Source organism: Coregonus lavaretus, assembly GCF_964263955.1.
Source record: "Coregonus lavaretus genome assembly, chromosome: 2".
Classification (NCBI taxonomy): domain Eukaryota; kingdom Metazoa; phylum Chordata; class Actinopteri; order Salmoniformes; family Salmonidae; genus Coregonus; species Coregonus lavaretus.
In genome coordinates this window covers 61,259,429-61,280,491 of record NC_139989.1, presented here as the reverse complement: position 1 = coordinate 61,280,491, position 21,063 = coordinate 61,259,429, and the positions used below count along the sequence as shown (strand labels likewise).

The following is a 21,063-nucleotide window of genomic DNA, read 5'->3' as shown; positions in this document are numbered from 1 at the left end:
GTCATCCACAGACAGACTTTCTTTTCCAAACGTCAGTTTGAACATGTCAATTTGTTCCTTCTGTGAGTTTGTTCAACTCTGATCTGATCCTGGATCAGTTTGTGTGAGAACTTTCCTTTTCTGGCTTAACTGTAGAAGTCGTCTTTTCAGTTTCAGCATCCAGGCAACTGCTTCTTCAAGCTGTTCCATGTCGAATAGCAAACAATCAGTTTTCTGGTCGGACTCTTTTCTTCCACACTTTTTCTGTTCACGATGACGTCTTTTCTCACCTCTGGATCATCTGGAGGGATGGAGCCAAGCTCCTCGGGGACTTCCGGCCATTGTGTTTCTGCTTTCTCCAGGAATTCTGGTCCTTTGAGCCATCTCTTTGAGTTCAGGAAAGTTTCAACATATAACCCTTGAGGCATCGTCGGCTGGGTTGTGTTTGGAGTTCAAATACCTCCACTGTTTTGCCTTCGATAGGTCATGAATCACAGCAACCCTATTAGCCACAAAGGTATGGAATCTCTTGCTATCGTTGCGGATATATTTGAGCACAGACTGACTGTCTGTACAGAAAGTTGACTCCTCAAGTTCAATCTGGAGCTCCAACCTTAACATCCTGTCCACTCGCACCGCCAATGTTGCGGCAGCAAGTTCCAGTCTGGGGATCGTCATCTGCTTGAGTGGAGTCACCCTTGATTTCCCCAGCATGTATGCGATGTGGACCTTTTCCATACCATTTGTGAACATAAGGTGACTTGCCGTGCCATAACCTTGTTCACTTGCGTCACCGAAGTGATGCAGCTGTGCGGTCTTGACTTGACCAAAGTTCTCAGGCATCATGCACCTGTCAATCTGGAATCTGGACAGCTGGTCCAGCTCTGAGAGCCATCCCTTCCATGAAATAGAGTGTTCTTTGGAGATGACTACGTCCCATCCACACTTTAGCTTGCAGAGCTCTTGAAGAATTTGCTTTGCTTTTAATATGAATGGGGCGAGGAAACCTAATGGATCATAAACAGAGCTGACAGTTGAGAGAATACCTCTTCTTGTAAGGGGTCTGTTCTTGATAGTGACTCGGAAGGTAAACGCATCACTTTCAATGTTCCATTGGATTCCAAGTGCTCTTTCCTCTATCCAGGTCCAGTTATTTTATCTACTTGGCTTTGTGTTCATCAGGGATAGAAGCTAGCACAGCGTGGCTGTTGCTGACCCACTTGGTCAACTTGAACACACCCTGAGAGTACACATCTCTGAGGTTTTTTGTGAGAGCTATGGCTTGTTCTGTGGCCACTGATTTGAGGCAGTCATCAACATAGAAGTTGGACTTGACTGTTTCAATAACCTCTTCATCGTACTTCTCACAGTTGTCTTCTGCTGTCTTTTGCAGTGCAACGTTTGCGCAACTTGGAGAGGATATAGCACCGAAAAGATGTACCGTCATTCTGTACTCCTCCAATCTTTTGTTAATATCACCATCTGGCCACCATAGGAATCGCAGGAAGTCTAACTCATCTTCATGGACACATACTTGATGGAACATTGCTTCGATGTCTGCCATCATGGCAATGTACTCTTGCCGAAATCTTAGCAAGACTCCGATGAGCGTTTTTGCCAGGTCAGGTCCTTGAAGGAGTTCACTGTTGAGAGATGTTCCTTTATATGATGATGAGCAGTCGAACACCACTCGTATTGTTCCTTTGCGCTTATGGTGAACGCCATGGTGTGGTATGTACCATACCTTGCCTTTCTCTCTGAGGAGCTGTTCTTGTGGTACCTTCTCTGCGTAACCTTTTGTTATTACCTCTTCCATGAAGCCTTTGTACTCTGCAGCGTAAACTTTGTCCTTCTTGAACTTCCTGATAAGATTTAGAGCCCGCTGCTCTGCCATGTCACGGTTGTTTGGCAGGACTACATCTTTGTTGTGAAAGGGCAACGGTAAGTAGTAGTGACGGTCTTTGAGGGTTATGGAGCTTGATACCATCTCCATAAACTTACGATCCTCAGCTGACATCTCCCTTTTCTCTTCATACTCTCTCTCAGGGAAGTCATGGTTGTACTGATTTACCAGAAGAACCCCCAGGTCGGCCATTGAGATACGATTGGCCATCACCGTAGGACATCCAGATTCTTCTGCCATGGTACAGGGGTTAAGAGGACCGTTCATCACCCATCCAAAGAGTGTTTTCACTGCATACGGTCCGTTGCCTTGGCTATTTATGATTTGCCAGGGTTCCATTGCCTTTGAAGCATTTATGCCAATCAGGAGTTCAACGTCGGCATCAATCTCCTTCAACTGAACCTCTTTCAGGTATGGCCACCTTTTGAAATCTTTCTGAGAGGGAATGTTCTCTTGTCACTGGGATCTTACTCTGGTTCTAGACCTTTGGTAATGCAAGAAATGTGTCGCCTTCCATGTTGCCAATCTCTAATCCAGATATCTCAGAGCTCTTGGTAGGAGACTCCTGTCCCATTGTTCATAGCAGAATTTCAGTCTCACTGCCTTTAGCTTTCAGCTGCCTCATGAGTCTCTCTGTCCAAAATGTTGCTGAGCTACCAGAATCGGGAAACGCATAGGTTAACACAGACTTGATTCCATTTGCCATCTTTACTGTGGTCCTCTGTAGCTCAGCTGGTAGAGCACAGCGCTTGTAATGCCAAGGTAGTGGGTTCGATCCCCGGGACCACCCATTCACAAAAAAATGTATGCACGCATGACTGTAAGTCGCTTTGGATAAAAGCGTCTGCTAAATGGCATATTATTTACTTGAACTGGCACAATTGCAAGTGCACAATCTGTACCGGCCCAGGTATCTTCACCAGCTTCCAGTGAAACAAGAGCACTGCTGACGGTCTCCTCCCACTTTACTGCTACACCACTCATATCCGCCTTTTGAGATCCAAATCTCTCTCCTCCTTCAATGTGCAGGATAGTGGGGTGCTTTCTTTGATAGCTCTGACAGGTCATCCTTTTTTCTTTTTACATTTTTTGCTTAAATATCCTCTCATCAAACAGCCAAAACAAAGGCCTCTTGATCTCAGAAACTCAAACTTGGCTTCGTGTGGCTGTGCCTTCACCTGTTGGCAGTCGACCAATGAATGTTTAACAGCACAAAATACACGAGATCCTGAGAGCATCAGGAGGGTAGGTGCCTGAAACCCTAGACCCACTCCAATTTGCATACCGCCCCAACAGATCCACAGATGATGCAATCTCTATCGCACTCCACACTGCCCTTTCCCACCTGGACAAGAGGAACACCTACGTGAGAATGCTATTCATTGACTACAGCTCAGCATTCAACACCATAGTGCCCTCAAAGCTCATCACTAAGCTAAGGATCCTGGGAATAAACACCTCCCTCTGCAACTGGATCCTGGACTTCCTGACGGGCCGCCCCCAGGTGGTAAGGGTAGGTAACAACACATCTGCCACACTGATCCTCAACACGGGGGCCCCTCAGGGGTGCGTGCTCAGTCCCCTCCTGTACTCTCTGTTCACCCATGACTGCATGGCCAGGCACGACTCCAACACCATCATTAAGTTTGCCGACGACACAACAGTGGTAGGCCTGATCACCGACAACGATGAGACAGCCTATAGGGAGGAGGTCAGAGATCTGGCCGTGTGGTGCCAGGACAACAACCTCTCCCTCAACGTGACCAAGACAAAGGAGATGATTGTGGACTACAGGAAAAAAAAGAGGACTGAGCACGCCCCCATTCTCATCGACGGGGCTGTAGTGGAACAGGTTGAGAGCTTCAAGTTCCTTGGTGTCCACATCACCAACGAACTATCATGGTCCAAACACACCAAGACAGTCGTGAAGAGGGCACGACAAAGCCTATTCCCCCTCAGGAGACTAAAAAGATTTGGCATGGGTCCTCAGATCCTCAAAAAATTCTACAGCTGCACCATCGAGAGCATCCTGACTGGTTGCATCACCGCCTGGTATGGCAACTGCTTGGCCTCTGACCGCAAGGCACTACAGAGGGTAGTGCGTACGGCCCAGTACATCACTGGGGCAAAGCTCCCTGCCATCCAGGACCTCTATACCAGGCGGTGTCAGAGGAAGGCCCTCAAAATTGTCAAAGACTCCAGTCACCCTAGTCATAGACTGTTCTCTCTGCTACCGCACGGCAAGCGGTACCGGAGTGCCAAGTCTAGGTCCAAAAGACTTCTCAACAGCTTCTACCCCCAAGCCATAAGACTCCTGAACAGCTAATCATGGCTACCCGGACTATTTGCACTGCCCCCCCACCCCATCCTTTTTACGCTGCTGCTACTCTGTTAAGTATTTATGCATAGTCACTTTAACTCTACCCACATGTACATATTACCTCAACTACCTCAACTAGCCGGTGCCCCCGCACATTGACTATGCAACGGTACCCCCCTGTATATATAGCCTCCCTACTGTCACTTTATTCTATTGTATATATAGCCTCCCTACTGTCACTTTATTTTTTACTTCTGCTCTTTTTTTCTCAACACTTTTTTGTTGTTGTTTTATTCTTACTTTTTTGTTTAAAATAAATGCACTGTTGGTTAAGGGCTGTAAGTAAGCATTTCACTGTAATGTCTGCACCTGTTGTATTCGGCGCATGTGACCAATAAAATTTGATTTGATTTGATTTGATTTGATTTGGTCTCTTTACTTTGAAAAACCTTTTAAAAGAACAAACATTCAGAGTCGCAATCTGCCACTACAGCTACTGCGGTGGCAAAGCTGCTTCCCCTAGTCTTGGACTTGAACTGCTGTTTAAAGTCTGCTGCTGTTTTGGTTTGTACAAACCTTTTGTTGGACAGGGGATCTTGAATATCGCCATACAACGGATCCTGCAATATTTTGGCCTGTTTTCCATGAACGTCACAAGGTCACTGAACTGGGTCCTCAGGTGGCTTCTCTCTAAAATATCACATGCTGTAGACCTCCATTTTCCCCTTAGTTTGTAGGGAAGTTCTGACATTATCAACTTTATGTTGGAGGGAAGATTAAGCTCTTCCATGTTCTGTAGGTCTTACATAGCGTTACAGCAACCTCTAAGAGTGCATAGCCACCCAGTCCCTTTCCATCATCTGGTTTGATGTTTCTCCAGTTCCAAACGTTTTCCATGTAAGCAGTGGTGACTTTGATTTCATTGCCAAGTGTTCCTTTAACAACCTCTTAGCCTCTGCATAGCCCCTTCTGGCTTCGATATGCAGACAACTGCAGACCAGATCCTTGGGCTGACCAGAGGTGTACTGTTCCAGGTAATAGAAGCTATCCTGGTGGCTGCTTGTCTTATCTTCTATGCCATGCTTAAATGCACGCATGAATGGCCTAAAGTTTAGAGGATCACCGTCAAACATAGGTATCTCCCGAACAGGAAGTGTGGCCAGTTTGTGCTGAAGTACAAGGAGGTCAGCAATTTCATTCTGCCTTTGAATGACAGTAGAGAAGTTATCATGGCTGGTCTTATGGCTGATTCAGTGTTGATTCTGTGTTGATTGCTAGACCTTGCTGTTGGCTGCTAAATGGTGTGGTTTATGACTGTTTTCTGAATGGGCTTTGTTGTCTGTTGTTGTAAAACCCTTTGTAGTGGGGTCTTTGGAACTGCACCTAATCCTGCAAACTCAACAGGTGATGGTTCAGGTTCCTCAAAAACCTCAGGATCCTGCTTCTAAAAATAGTAGTTAATTCCATCATCTTGGCTTAGTAAGTGGACTGCCACAGCATGGGATTGAGAAGTTGACTCAAAACTCTCCAGGACCTTCCGTCTGGCATTATATGCTGCTATGTCAGTTTCCAGTTCCATTTTTTCCATCCTAACATTCAGTTGAGCTTTCTCCAGTTCCAATGCATGCTTGCCCTGTAATGACGCTTGGCGAGCGAGTAGTGCTGCTCTCTCTACCTCAGCTTTTAGGTGTGCAGAGGACACTGAGGATGATGCAGCCTTAAAATACTTTGTTTTACTTGATATTTTTGACACATTGGAAATGCTGTCATGTGGTTCAATGAGCGTTTGTGGCTCCACTCCTATATTTTTTCCATATTTCCACCTCTTTCAGGAAATGTTCATGTCCTCATTCCTGGTTGATAATAGTTAATGCTCTCTGTTCCTTTTCCTCCTCTGTGACCAGCTCTAGAACAGATTCATGATCATTCTTAAAGTCATTGAGAACAACATCAAATGCTTCAAGACCCTCATTCACAGTTTCGACATTTCCTCCATCAACAAGAAGGACTTTTATTTCATTCATTTTGCTTGTACATACTCCAAGTTTGCCTCTCCGGGCTGCATAGAGTGAATTTCGTGCTCCTCTGCCCTCTCCAGTGGGGTCTTATTTGGGATTTTATCCGCCATCATTCACTTTTAATTCACTAAATTTACAATGACACACTTGTCGATTTGATTGATAAATGCAATGCCCCTTTAGACCTCCTTTAATGCTTTAAACACAGTCATCCATTTCAGCATATTGACCAATTCTTCATTGAATATGTGCAAGTTCGGCATTTTAGATGCATTAAATATTTAATCCCATTATAGGTTTTTGTCCCCTTTAATTCAATTTCGACACCCAGTATCTTTAGATCCTTTACTAGAGTTCCATTGATGCGTTGTATTTCCACGTTAGGCCTAATATTAGACATTTGATTAGGTTACATTGTGCATAGGATCTCAGTGTTGCCCAAACTCAAAACTTCTTAATTGTTTTTACAGTGCTGTGTTTTGAATTCCATTCCCAAGTTTATCAAACATTCCAATTATAAGCACATTTGCGCTTCCATAATATGCTTGATGAAACGATTGCATTGAACAAGGCAGCTCATTCATTCGCAGTGGTTACTCACGGCTGGCGGATTCTAGGAGTTCAAGTCCTTCCAAGCGAGCTGTGCTTGCGGTCTGAATGCAATGGTAAATAAAACAATATCCAGCATGTGTCTGTACCGGAGCATTCCTTCCGATAGTAATCCTTCACGGACTCTTTTGACTTGATTGTAGTGGCTTCCTTACCAATTGACCATAGCCACTGCCCAAGCAAATGTTGATGAATTAATTATGAATGATGAATTTTACTGACCAAAAACATGGGATTTCTACCTTTAGATTTTGTGGCATAGAGAAAGTCAAGATATCAGAAAAGAGAGGTGTAGTGGCTTCCTTACCAATTGACCATAGCCACTGCCCAAGCCTGAAGCGGGGTTGTTTCGGACACATACAGTCCACTTTCGAAGTTCCCAAACGGCAAAAACATTCAATGAGATCCAGGGATATGGTGCAACAACAAGGTTTATTCTTCTCATATCTAACAAGACATGATTCTCCAATCAACTTAAAGCATAGATTACTTGATGTGAAAAATACATATGGCCTGTATGGTCAAAAGACTATACAGCTCCCGCGTCTAGCTAGGACTCCCCTCCCCCCGAAGGCCCAACTTCTTGCCTTTATCCTATCACTAACACACTTACCACAGTACAATGAATGGGCAAGAGGGGGAGCCAAAAACTAAGTTACACTAATAACAAAGGAATATCTCTCAAATCAGGTAAATAAACCCTAAAGGTACGTACCTAATATTTCATCATATACACTCATATTTCATATATTTACACACACACGTACATGGAGCTCTGTATGTTCTGTCTTTGATACAAATATGTCCAAATCAGCTCTAACAAGAGGTGATCTAACTAATACAAAAGAGAATGTTTTTGGATTTTCACCCTCCAGACATTATAAAAAGGTCTTAATGATGAAATGCTCGTACATGTTATGTTGTAAATGTGAACATGAATTAATGCCACCACTTCAGATTACTCTGACGTTTTTTCTTGCACTGTACCCAATGATTTATGAAAAAACTTACTTGATATGTCGATGTCCTCATTGTGGTTTTACAGACGTGTTTAATACGTTTTATGTACACACTTTATTAGAATACTTATGAAAAGCACATTGTTATATGGTAACATGTTTATTTTCCCTCGACTCCAACCCCATTCGATGCATTGAACGGATGTGGGTGGAGCAATGTCTACATGAGGGGGCAAATTAAAAACACTCAAAAGCTCTGACGAAGGCCGATACTATCAAGGGCAGTGACACTATCAAGGGCAGTGACACTATCAAGGGCAGTGACACTATCAAGGGCAGTGACACTAGCAAGGGCAGTGAGACTAGCAAGGGCAGTGAGACTACATGACAATGACCCAAAACACACGGCCAAGGCAACAAAGGAGTGGCTCAAGAAGAAGCACATTAAGGTCCTGGAGTGGCCTAGCCAGTCTCCAGACCTTAATCCCATAGAAAATCTGTGGAGGGAGTTGAAGGTTCGAGTTGCCAAACGCCAGCCTCGAAACCTTAATGACTTGGAGAAGATCTGCAAAGAGGAGTGGAACAAAATCCATTCTGAGATGTGTGCAAACCTGGTGGCCAACTACAAGAAACATCTGACCTCTGATTGCCAACAAGGGTTTTGCCACCAAGTACTAAATCATGTTTTGCAGAGGGGTCAAATACTTATTTCCCTCATTGAAATGCAAATCAATTTATAAAATCTTTTACATGCGTTTTTTTTTTGTTATTCTGTCTCTCACTGTTCAAATAAACCTACCATTAAAATTATAGACTGATCATGTCTTTGTCAGTGGGCAAACGTACAAAAATCAGCAGGGGATCAAATACTTTTTTTCCCCTCACTGTAATACCCCATAATGACAGTGAAAACAGGTTTTTAGATTTTTTTGCAAATGTATTACAAATAACAGAAATACCTTATTTACATAAGTATTCAGACCCTTTGCTATGAGAGCTCAGGTGCATCCTGTTTCCATTGATGATACTTGAGGTTTCTACAACTCGACGCTCCCCATCCAACCTGACAGAGCTTAAGAGGATCTGCACAGAAGAATGGGAGAAACTCCCCAAATACAGGTGTGCAAAGCTTGTAGCTTCTTACCCAAGAAGACTCAAGGCTATAATCGCTGCCAAAGTACTGAGTAAAAGGGTCTGAATACTTATGTAAATGTGATATTTCCGTTTCTTATTCTGTATAAATTTCCCCCCAAAATTAAAAACCTGTTTTTGCTTTGTCATTATGGGGTAATGTGTGTAGATTGCTGAGGGGGAAAAAAACTATCTATTTTAGAATAAGGCTGTAACGTAACAAAATGTGGAAGAGGTCTAGGGGTCTGAATACTTTCAGAATGCACTTGGGCTCCCGAGTGGCGCAGCGGTCAAAGGCACTGCATTTCAATGCTAGAGGCGTCACTACAGACCCTGGTTCGATTCCAGGCTGTATCACAATCCAGCTGTGATTGGGAGTCCCATAGGGCGGTGCATAATTGGCCGAGCGTCGTCCGGGTTTGGCCGGGGTAGGCCGTCATTGAAAATAAGAATTTGTTCTTAACTGACTTGCCTAGTTAAATAAAAGGTAAAATAAATAAAAAATACCCTCCCTTTGCCAACCCTATCCTAGATCAGAACTCCTACTGAGATGGTTCATAAATACAGGCCCTAGTCTATTAACACATGCCATTGGAACCCTGAACTGTAACCTATTAGAAGTGCACAGTAAGAAATAACCTGCTGCTTTCATTGGTTATCGTCAAATGCCCACTACACAACTTTTAGTACTCAACATATTACAAAATCCACCACCATACTTATGGCTCAATGCAACTGAGGTCTTCTAGACTGAAGACAGACAACAATGACAAGACACATTTCTACAAAAACATTTATTTAGATTCATATTTCAAGAAAATAGTGTAACATTTATCATTCTTACAAGAAGACAATACAGTACAAATCCTTTCCAGGAGAAGGAGGGAGAGAGGGAGTGGGGAGCGAGAGAGGGGACAGAGGGAGAGAGAGGGGAGCCGGTGAATATGGAGTCTCTGTTGCGTCTGCCTGTCACCATCCAAAGCGAGACACCAGCTTCTCCTGATCATCCAGGTCTTTCTGTACCTTCTTCCTCATGTAGAATATGGGACAGTCCCGGCTGGACAGAGGGAGGGACAGCAACATTTACTTAATAATAATAATAAAATATATACAGTGGGGTCCTAAATTATTGACAATCTTGATAAAGATGAGGAAAAATTTATAAAATAAATACAAATACTGAGCTATATTGTATGCTCCATAAAAATTGGAAATTATATTTTTTATACGAATACAACTGAACAGAGAAAGAGAATTTGTTTAAGTAATACTTTTTTTCCTCCTGTTTCAATACCTCACCTTGTGAGGATTAAGGTACTGAGCCTTTTTCTTAAAGGTTTTATGAGTTGGAAACACATTGGGAGGGATCTTAGACCATTCCTTCATACAGAATCCTTCCAGATCATTGATATCCTTCGTCTGTTCTTATGGACTGCCCTCTTCAATTCAAACCACAGGTTTTCAATGGGTTTGAAGTGGAAATGAGAATGCATGAACAGAAAAGAAACCCATACCTCCTGTAAAATATGGTGGTGGATCTTTGATGTTATGTAATTTTTTTTATACAACCTATAGAGTGTGCAACTTTCTTTTCATACAGTTTAACCTCCGTCAGGACCTACAAAAATGTTTGGGTGTGCGTCAGCCCATGCTTTTTAAGGGACTGCTGCTCTGACAGCTTGGTTACTGGGGGTTGAAGGCTGCTGCTCCTAATATTTATGTATTTATACATTTCTTAATTCCATTATTTTCCTTTTAGATTTGTGTGTATTGTTGTGATTTTGTTAGATACTACTGCACTGTTGGAGCTAGGAACACAAGCGTGTCGCTACATCTGCTAAATACAGTGGGGAAAAAAGTATTTAGTCAGCCACCAATTGTGCAAGTTCTCCCACTTAAAAAGATGAGAGAGGCCTGTAATTTTCATCATAGGTACACGTCAACTATGACAGACAAAATGAGAAGAAAAAAAATCCTGAAAATCACATTGTAGGATTTTTAATGATTTTATTTGCAAATTATGGTGGAAAATAAGTATTTGGTCAATAACAAAAGTTTCTCAATACTTTGTTATATACCCTTTGTTGGCAATGACACAGGTCAAACGTTTTCTGTAAGTCTTCACAAGGTTTTCACACACTGTTGCTGGTATTTTGGCCCATTCCTCCATGCAGATCTCCTCTAGAGCAGTGATGTTTTGGGGTTGTCGCTGGGCAACACGTACTTTCAACTCCCTCCAAAGATTTTCTATGGGGTTGAGATCTGGAGACTGGCTAGGCCACTCCAGGACCTTGAAATGCTTCTTACGAAGCCACTCCTTCGTTGCCCGGGCGGTGTGTTTGGGATCATTGTCATGCTGAAAGACCCAGCCACATTTCATCTTCAATGCCCTTGCTGATAGAAGGAGGTTTTCACTCAATCTCACGATACATGGCCCCATTCATTCTTTCCTTTACACGGATCAGTCGTCCTGGTCCCTTTGCATAAAAACAGCCCCAAAGCATGATGTTTCCACCCCCATGCTTCACAGTAGGTATGGTGTTCTTTGGATGCAACTCAGCATTCTTTGTCCTCCAAACACGACGAGTTGAGTTTTTACCAAAAAGTTCTATTTTGGTTTCATCTGACCATATGACATTCTCCCAATCCTCTTCTGGATCATCCAAATGCACTCTAGCAAACTTCAGACGGGCCTGGACATGTACTGGCTTAAGCAGGGGGACACGTCTTTCACTGCAGGATTTGAGTCCCTGGCGGCGTAGTGTGTTACTGATGGTAGGCTTTGTTACTTTGGTCCCAGCTCTCTGCAGGTCATTCACTAGGTCCCCCCGTGTGGTTCTTGTGATCATTTTGACCCCACGGGGTGAGATCTTGCGTGGAGCCCCAGATCGAGGGAGATTATCAGTGGTCTTGTATGTCTTCCATTTCCTAATAATTGCTCCCACAGTTGATTTCTTCAAACCAAGCTGCTTACCTATTGCAGATTCAGTCTTCCCAGCCTGGTGCAGGTCTACAATTTTGTTTCTGGTGTCCTTTGACAGCTCTTTGGTCTTGGCCATAGTGGAGTTTGGAGTGTGACTGTTTGAGGTTGTGGACAGGTGTCTTTTATACTGATAACAAGTTCAAACAGGTGCCATTAATACAGGTAACGAGTGGAGGACAGAGGAGCCTCTTAAAGAAGAAGTTACAGGTCTGTGAGAGCCAGAAATCTTGCTTGTTTGTAGGTGACCAAATACTTATTTTCCACCATAATTTGCAAATAAATTCATTAAAAATCCTACAATGTGATTTTCTGGATTTTTTTTCTCTCAATTTGTCTGTCATAGTTGACGTGTACCTATGATGAAAATTACAGGCCTCTCTCATCTTTTTAAGTGGGAGAACTTGCACAATTGGTGGCTGACTAAATACTTTCCCCCCCCACTGTATGTGTATGTGACCAATACAATTTGATATATAAGAGTGGTTATATTAACCTCAGTCAATACATGTTAGAATCACCTTTGGCAGCGATTACAGCAGTGAGTCTTTCTGGGTTAGTCTCCAAGAGCTTTGCACACCTGGATTGTACAATATTTGCACATTATCTTTTTATTTATTCTTCAAGCTCTGTCAAGTTGGTTGTTGATCATTGCTAGAGAGCCATTTTCAAGTCTTGCCATAGATATTCAAGCCGATTTAAGTCAACATTGTAACTAAGCCACTCAGGAACATTCAACGTCGTCTTGGTAAGCAACTCCAGTGTATATTTGGCCTTGTGTTTTAGGTTATTGTCCTGCTGAAATGTGAATTTGTCTCCCAGTGTCTGTTTGAAAGCAGACAACCAGGTTTTGCTCTAGGATTTTGCCTGTGCTTATCTCTATGTTGTCTCTTTTTTGACAAGCAAATATACCAATAACATGATGCAGTCACTCCCATGCTTGAAAATGTGTAGAGTGGTACTCAGTGATGTGTTGTATTTGCTCCAAACATAACACTGTATTCAGGACATACATTTTATTTCTTTGCCACATTTTTTGCAGTTTTATTTTAGTGTCTTACTGCAAACAGGATGCATGTTTTGGAATATTTTTACTCTGTACAGGCTTCTTTTCGCTGTCATTTATAATATAATAATATGCCATTTAGCAGACGCTTTTATCCATTTCACATTTACATTTTACGTCATTTAGCAGACGCTCTTATCCAGAGCGACTTACATTATTATTATTTTTTCATACCCCCTGTGGGAATCGAACCCACAACCCTGGCGTTGCAAACGCCATGCTCTATCAACTGAGCTACAGAGGACCATTTAGGTTAGTATTGTGGAGTAACTACAATGTTGATCCATCCTCAGTTTTCTCCTATCACAGCCATTAAACTCGGTAACTGTTTTAAAGTTAGCCAATATGCTGGCAACTGTGTTAGGAAGGACACCTGTATCTTTGGAGTGACTGGGTGTATTGATACACCTCCAAAGTGTAATTAATAACTTCACCATGCTCAAAGGGATATTCAATGTCTGCTTTTCTTTTTCTTTTTCTGAGTGGGTCTGTGTGTAACAGATATGTTGATGTGCATTTCAGAGTGGGTCTGTGTGTAACAGATATGTTGATGTATATTTCAGAGTGGGCCTGTGTGTAACAGATATGTTGATGTGTATTTCAGAGTGGGTCTGTGTGTAACAGATATGTTGATGTGTATTTCAGAGTGGGTCTGTGTGTAACAGATATGTTGATGTGTATTTCAGAGTGGGTCTGTGTGTAACAGATATGTTGATGTGTATTTCAGAGTGGGTCTGTGTGTAACAGATATGTTGATGTGTATTTCAGAGTGGGTCTGTGTGTAACAGATATGTTGATGTGTATTTCAGAGTGGGTCTGTGTGTAACAGATATGTTGATGTGTATTTCAGAGTGGGTCTGTGTGTAACAGATATGTTGATGTGTATTTCAGAGTGGGTCTGTGTGGTAATTATCCAACAGTACATGAGTCTGTGCTGCTTGTACAGACGTTGCACATTTAGGTGCATTAAAGATTCCCTTTCAGAAGTTAATATATAGTATCTCCAATTTCAGAAGTTAATATACAGTATCTCCTATTTCAGAAATGTCACCTACATATTTATTTACCCAAGTTATCGTTAGATTGTAAACAAACTTGGAGCTTGACATCACCCTGCTAGAGAGTCACACTAACGATGTACCGGCAAAGTAACTTTCAAACACACACATCTGTATACCAGTTGTATGCATTTGTGTGTGTGTGTGTGTGTGTGTGTGTGTGTGTGTGTGTGTGTGTGTGTGTGTGTGTGTGTGTGTGTGTGTGTACCTGGTACAGAGCACATCCTCATGGAGAGAGCCCTGACAGCGTTGACACTGTGTCCACAGGCGAGAGAAGCGCTCCTCCAGCGTACTTAAGTGGAAGATCTAGAATTCAAAAGAGATTCACCACTAGTAATTATTCAGAGATTCACCATTAGTAAGTACTAATCAGAGATTCACCATTAGTAAGTATACTGAACAAAAATAAACGCAACATGCAACAATTTAAAATATTTTGCTGAGATACAGTTCATATAAGGAAATCAGTCAATTGAAATAAATTCATTAGGCACTAATCAATGGATTTCACATGACTAGGCAGGGGCACAGCCATGTGTGGGCCTGGGAGGGCATAGGGCCACCGACTGGGGAGCCAGGCCCAGGCAATCAGAATGAGTTTTCCCCACAAAAAGGGCTTTATTACAGACAGAAATACTCCTCCGCCAAATACATTTAAACTCAGTTTCACAATTCCTGACATTTAATCCTAGTAAAAACTCCCTGTCTTAGGTCAGTTAGGATCCCCACTTTATTTTAAGAATGTGAAATGTCAGAATAATAGTAGAGAGAATGATTTATTTCAGCTTTTATTTATTTCATCACATTCCCAGTGGGTCAGAAGTTTACATACACTCAATTAGTATTTGGTAGCATTGCCTTTAAATTGTGTGCTAACTCTTTGCTCGCACACGCCTTTTCAGTTCTGCCCACAAATGTTCTATAGGATTGAGGTCAGGGCTTTGGGATGGCCACTCCAATACCTTGACTTTGTTGTCCTTAAGCAATTTTGCTACAACTTTGGAAGTATGCTTGGGGTCATTGTCCATTTGGAAGACCCATTTGCGACCAAACATTAACTTCCTGACTGATGTCTTGACATGTTGCTTCAATATATCCACATCATTTTCCTTCCTCATGATACCATCTACAGTACCTTGCAAAAGTATTCATCCCCCTTGGCGTTTTTCCTATTTTGTTGCATTACAACCTATAATTTAAATCGATTTTTATTTGGATTTCATGTAATGGACATACACAAAATAGTCCAAATTGGTGAACTGAATTGAAAAAAAATAATAATGGAAAAGTGGTGCGGGCATATGTATTCACCCCCTTTGCTATGAAGCCCCTAAATAAGATCTGGTGCAACCAATTACCTTCAGAAGTCACATAATTAGTTAATAAAGTCCACCTGTGTGCAATCTAAGTGTCACATGATCTCAGTATATATACGCACACCTGTTCTGAAAGGCCCTAGAGTCTGCAACACCACTAAGCAAGGGGCACCACTAAGCAAGGGGCACCACCAAGCAAGCGGCACCACCAAGCAAGCGGCACCACCAAGCAAGCGGCACCACCAAGCAAGCGGCACCATGAAAACCTAGGAGCTCTCCAAACAGGTCAGGGACAAAGTTGAGAAGTACAGATCAGGGTTGGGTTATAAAAAAATATCCAAAACTATGAACATCCCACAGAGCACCATTAAATCCATTATTACAAAATGGAAAGAATATGGCACCACAACAACCCTGCCAAGAGAGGGCCGCCCACCAAAACTCACGGACCAGGCAAGGAGGGCATTAATCAGAGAGGCAACAAAGAGACCAAAGATAACCCTGAAGGAGCTGCAAAGCTCCACAGCGGAGATTGGAGTATCTGTCCATAGGACCACTTTAAGCCGTACACTCCACAGAGCTGGACTTTACGGAAGAGTGGCCAGAAAAAGCCATTGCTTAAAGAAAAAAATAAGCAAATATGTTTGGTGTTCGCCAAAAGCATGTGGGAGACTCCCCAAACATATGGAAGAAGGTACTCTGGTCAGATGAGACAAAAATTGAGCTTTTTGGCCATCAAGGAAAACGCCATGTCTGGCGCAAACCCAACACCTCTCATCACCCCGAGAACACCATCCCCACAGTGAAGCATGGTGGTGGCAGCATCATGCTGTGTTGATGTTTTTCAATCGGCAGGGACTGGGAAACTGGTCAGAATTGAAGGAATGATGGATGGCGCTAAATACAGGGAAATTCTTGAGGGAATCCTGTTTCAGTCTTCCAGAGATTTGAGACTGGGACAGAGGTTCACCTTCCAGCAGGACAATGACCCTAAGCATACTGCTAAAGCAACACTTGAGTGGTTTAAGGGGAAACATTTAAATGTCTTGGAATGGCCTAGTCAAAGCCCAGACCTCAATTCAATGGTGAATCTGTGGTATGACAAAGATTTCTGTACACCAGCGGAACCCATCCAACTTGAAGGAGCTGGAGCAGTTTTGCCTTGAAGAATGGGCAAAAATCCCAGTGGCTAGCTGTGCCAAGCTTATAGAGACATACCCCAAGAGACATGCAGCTGTAATTGCTGCAAAAGGTGGCTCTACAAAGTATTGACTCTGGGGGGGGTGAATAGTTATGCACGCTCAAGTTGTCTTTTTTTGTCTTATTTCTTGTTTGTTTCACAATAAAACATATTTTGCATCTTCAAAGTGGTAGGCATGTTGTGTAAATCAAATGATACAAATCCCCCCAAAATCCATGTTAATTCCAGGTTGTAAGGCAACAAAATAGGAAAAATGCCAAGGGGGGTGAATACTTTCGCAAGCCACTGTATTTTGTGAAGTGCACCAGTCCATCCTGCAGCAAAGCACCCCCACAGCATGATGCTTCCACCCCCGTACTTCACGGTTGGGATGGTGTTCTTCGGCTTGCAAGCTACCCCCTTTTTCCTCCAAACATAACGATGGTCATTATTGCCAAATAGTTATATTTTTGTTTCATTAGACTAGAGGACATTTCTCCAAAAAGTACAATCTTTGTCCCCATGTGCAGTTGCAAACACAAGGTTCTTTGCTGTTGTTCTGGGATTTATATGCACTTTTCGCACCAAAGTACGTTCATCTCTAGGAGACACAACGCATCTCCTTCCTGAGCGGTATGACGGCTGCGTGGTCCCATGGTGTTTATACTTGCGTACTATTGTTTGTACAGATGAACGTGGTACTTTCAGGCATTTGGAAATTGCTCCCAAGGATGAACCAGACTTGTGGAGGTCTACAATTATTTTTCTGAGGTCTTGGCTGATTTCTTTTGATTTTCCCATGATGTCAAGCAAAGAGGCACTGAGTTTGAAGGTAGGCCTTGAAATACATCCACAGGTACACCTCCAATTGACTCAAATTATGTCAATTAGCCTATCAGAAGCTTCTAAAGCCATGACATCATTTTCTGGAATTTTCCAAGCTGTTTAAAGGCACAGTCAACTTAGTGTATGTAAACTTCTGACCCACTGGAATTGTGATACAGTGAATTATAAGTGAAATAATCTGTCTGTAAACAATTGTTGGAAAAATGGTCCTAACCGACTTGCCAAAACTATAGTTTGTTGACAAGAAATGTGTGGAGTGGTTGAAAAACGAGTTTTAATGACTCCAACCTAAGTATATGTAAACTTCCGACTTCAACTGTATTAGTGTTTAATGAACAGGACACAGATTAACAGTACAGGTTTGATATATTAGTGCCTAATGAACAGGACCCAGATTAACAGAACAGGTTTGATATATTAGTGCCTAATGAACAGGACCCAGATTAACAGAACAGGGTTGATATATTAGTGCCTAATGAACAGGACCCAGATTAACAGAACAGGGTTGATATATTAGTGCCTAATGAACAGGACCCAGATTAACAGAACATGGTTGATATATTAGTGCCTAATGAACAGGACCCAGATTAACAGAACAGGGTTGATATATTAGTGCCTAATGAACAGGACCCAGATTAACAGAACAGGTTTGATATATTAGTGCCTAATGAACAGGACCCAGATTAACAGAACAGGGTTGATATATTAGTGCCTAATGAACAGGACCCAGATTAACAGAACAGGGTTGATATATTAGTGCCTAATGAACAGGACCCAGATTAACAGAACAGGTTTGATATATTAGTGCCTAATGAACAGGACCCAGATTAACAGAACAGGGTTGATATATTAGTGCCTAATGAACAGGACCCAGATTAACAGAACAGGGTTGATATATTGTACCTCTTTCTGGTACAGCTCCGACTCCTTCTTCTTACAGAAATCACACACAGCCGCTGTGGGGAGGACAGCAGAGATTATAAATCACACACAGCCGCTGTGGGGAGGACAGCAGAGATTATAAATCACACACAGCCGCTGTGGGGAGGACAGCAGAGATTATAAATCACACACAGCCGCTGTGGGGAGGACAGCAGAGATTATAAATCACACACAGCCGCTGTGGGGAGGACAGCAGAGATTATAAATCACACACAGCCGCTGTGGGGAGGACAGCAGAGATTATAAATCACACACAGCCGCTGTGGGGAGGACAGCAGAGATTATAAATCACACACAGCCGCTGTGGGGAGGACAGCAGAGATTATAAATCACACACAGCCGCTGTGGGGAGGACAGCAGAGATTATAAATCACACACAGCCGCTGTGGGGAGGACAGCAGAGATTATAAATCACACACAGCCGCTGTGGGGAGGACAGCAGAGATTATAAATCACACACATACAGTACATTATTACACTCTCTCACCATCGTTCTTCAGCACTGCTCTGCAGCCAATACAGGTGCTCCTCTTGGTGGCGAAGGCCATGAGCCCCCCCACCCTGGAGGTCAACACTGTCTTACAGCGCGTGTGATCCCCCTCTGAAACACACAAACACATCAAGTTTATTTGTGCAATTTGTCTAATAATAGCAGCAGTCACGGTGTGTTTGTAGTGTGAATGTGTGTGTGTGTGGGTGTGTGTGTATTTGTGCATATGTGTGGGTGTGTGAGTGAGAGTGACGAGAGAAAGGAAGAGACTGTGTGTGTGTGTGGCATACTGACTCACTCAGTAAGACACTCTCTGCTTTGCTCTCTCCCAGGATTGGCTCAAAGATCCGGAGCAGTGGCTTGGAGAGCTGTTGTTCCAGGTAGTACTGAGTGTCAATGGGAATGTTGTTCTCCAACACATAGATTGGGTCCTACACACACAATATTCATTATTTGTGTGAATGTTAATTAATGTATACCTTTACAAGGCACACCAACAATCACATGAATATTTACAATAGCCTCCACACACACACAAAGTTCTAACCTCAGACTTCATGTATGCTGCTACTCCTTTGGCAGCTTTGATAATGACATAGGGAACTCTGTCTCCCAGTTGCGGGGCGCTACCCGCGTCTCTCTTCTTCATCCTGCAGAGGTGAGGGGTCAGATGTTATCAACTGGTACAGTGAGGGAAAAAAGTATTTGATCCCCTGCTGATTTTGTACGTTTGCCCACTGACAAAGACATGATCAGTCTATACATTTAATGGTAGGTTTATTTGAACAGTGAGAGACAGAATAACAACAAAAAAATCCATAAAAACACATGTAAAAAAAAAATATAAATTGATTTGCATTTTAATGATGGAAATATGTATTTGACCCCTCTGCAAATCATGACTTAGTACTTGATGGCAAAACCGTTGTTGGCAATCACAGAGGTCAGACGTTTCTTGTAGTTGGCCACCAGGTTTGCACACATCTCAGGAGGGATTTGTTCCACGCCTCTTTGCAGATCTTCTCCAAGTTATTAAGGTTTTGAGGCTGACTTTTGGCAACTCGAACCTTCAGCTCCCTCCACAGATTTTCTATGGGATTAAGGTCTAGAGACTGGCTAGGCCACTCCAGGACCTTAATGTGCTTCTTCTTGAGCCACTCCTTTGTTGCCTTGGCCGTGTGTTTTGGGTCATTGTCATGCTGGAATACCCATCCACGACCCATTTTCAATGCCCTGGCTGAGGGAAGGAGGTTCTCACCCAAGATTTGACGGTACATGGCCCAGTCCATTCACCCTTTGATGCGGTGAAGTTGTCCTGTCCCCTTAGCAGAAAAACAGCCCCAAAGCATAATGTTTCCACCTCCAGGTTTGATGGTGGGGATGGTGTTCTTGGGGTCATAGGCAGCATTCCTCGTCCTCCAAACACGGCGAGTTGAGTTGATGCCAAAGAGCTCAATTTTGGTCTCATCTGACCACAACACTTTCACCCAGTTCTCCTCTGAATCGTTCAGATGTTCATTGGCAAACTTCAGACAGGCCTGTATATATGCTTTCTTGAGCAGGGGGACCTTGCGGGCACTGCAGGATTTCAGTCCTTCACGGCGTAGTGTGTTACCAATTGTTTTCTTGGTGTCTATGGTCCCAGGTGCCTTGAGATCATTGACAAGATCCTCCCGTGTAGTTCTGGGCTGATTCCTCACCGTTCTCATGATCATTGCAACTCCATGAGGTGAGATCTTGCATGGAGCCCTAGGCCGAGGGAGATTGACAGTTCTTTTGTGTTTCTTCCATTTGCAAATAATCGCACCAACTGTTGTCACCTTCTCACCAAGCTGCTTGGCGATGGTCTTGTAGCCCATTCCAGCCTTGTGTAGGTCTACAATCTTGTCCCTGACATCCTTGGAGAGCTTTTTGGTCTTGGCCATGGTGGAGAGTTTGGAATCTGATTGACTGATTGCTTCTGTGGACAGGTGTCTTTTATACAGGTAACAAGCTGAGATTAGGAGCACTCCCTTTAAGAGTGTGCTCCTAAACTCAGCTCGTTACCTGTATAAAAGACACCTGGGAGCCAGAAATCTTTCTGATTGAGAGGGGGTCAAATACTTATTTCCCTCATTAAAATGCAAATCAATGTATAAAATTTTTGACATGCAGTTTTCTGGATTTTTTTGTTGTTATTCAGTCTCTCACTGTTCAAATAAACGTACAATTAAAATGATACACTGATCATTTCTTTGTCAGTGGGCAAACGTACAAAATCAGCAGG

General features: G+C 42.8%; 1 protein-coding gene across 1 annotated transcript in view; it reads right to left on the bottom strand.

Moving 5' to 3' along the window:
• Positions 1–9,696: 9,696 nt before the first annotated feature.
• pold1 (polymerase (DNA directed), delta 1, catalytic subunit) overlaps positions 9,697–21,063 on the bottom strand; it is a 33,616-nt gene continuing 22,249 nt past the window's right edge. The window contains exons 22-27 of the mRNA XM_084183458.1: positions 19,345–19,447; positions 19,096–19,228; positions 18,795–18,908; positions 18,269–18,321; positions 14,232–14,329; positions 9,697–9,976 (exon numbers count right to left, since the gene is read on the bottom strand). Of these exons, the coding sequence (XP_084039584.1) occupies positions 9,889–9,976; positions 14,232–14,329; positions 18,269–18,321; positions 18,795–18,908; positions 19,096–19,228; positions 19,345–19,447 (589 nt within the window). The 3' untranslated portion in view covers positions 9,697–9,888. The remainder of the gene's footprint in view (positions 9,977–14,231; positions 14,330–18,268; positions 18,322–18,794; positions 18,909–19,095; positions 19,229–19,344; positions 19,448–21,063) is intronic.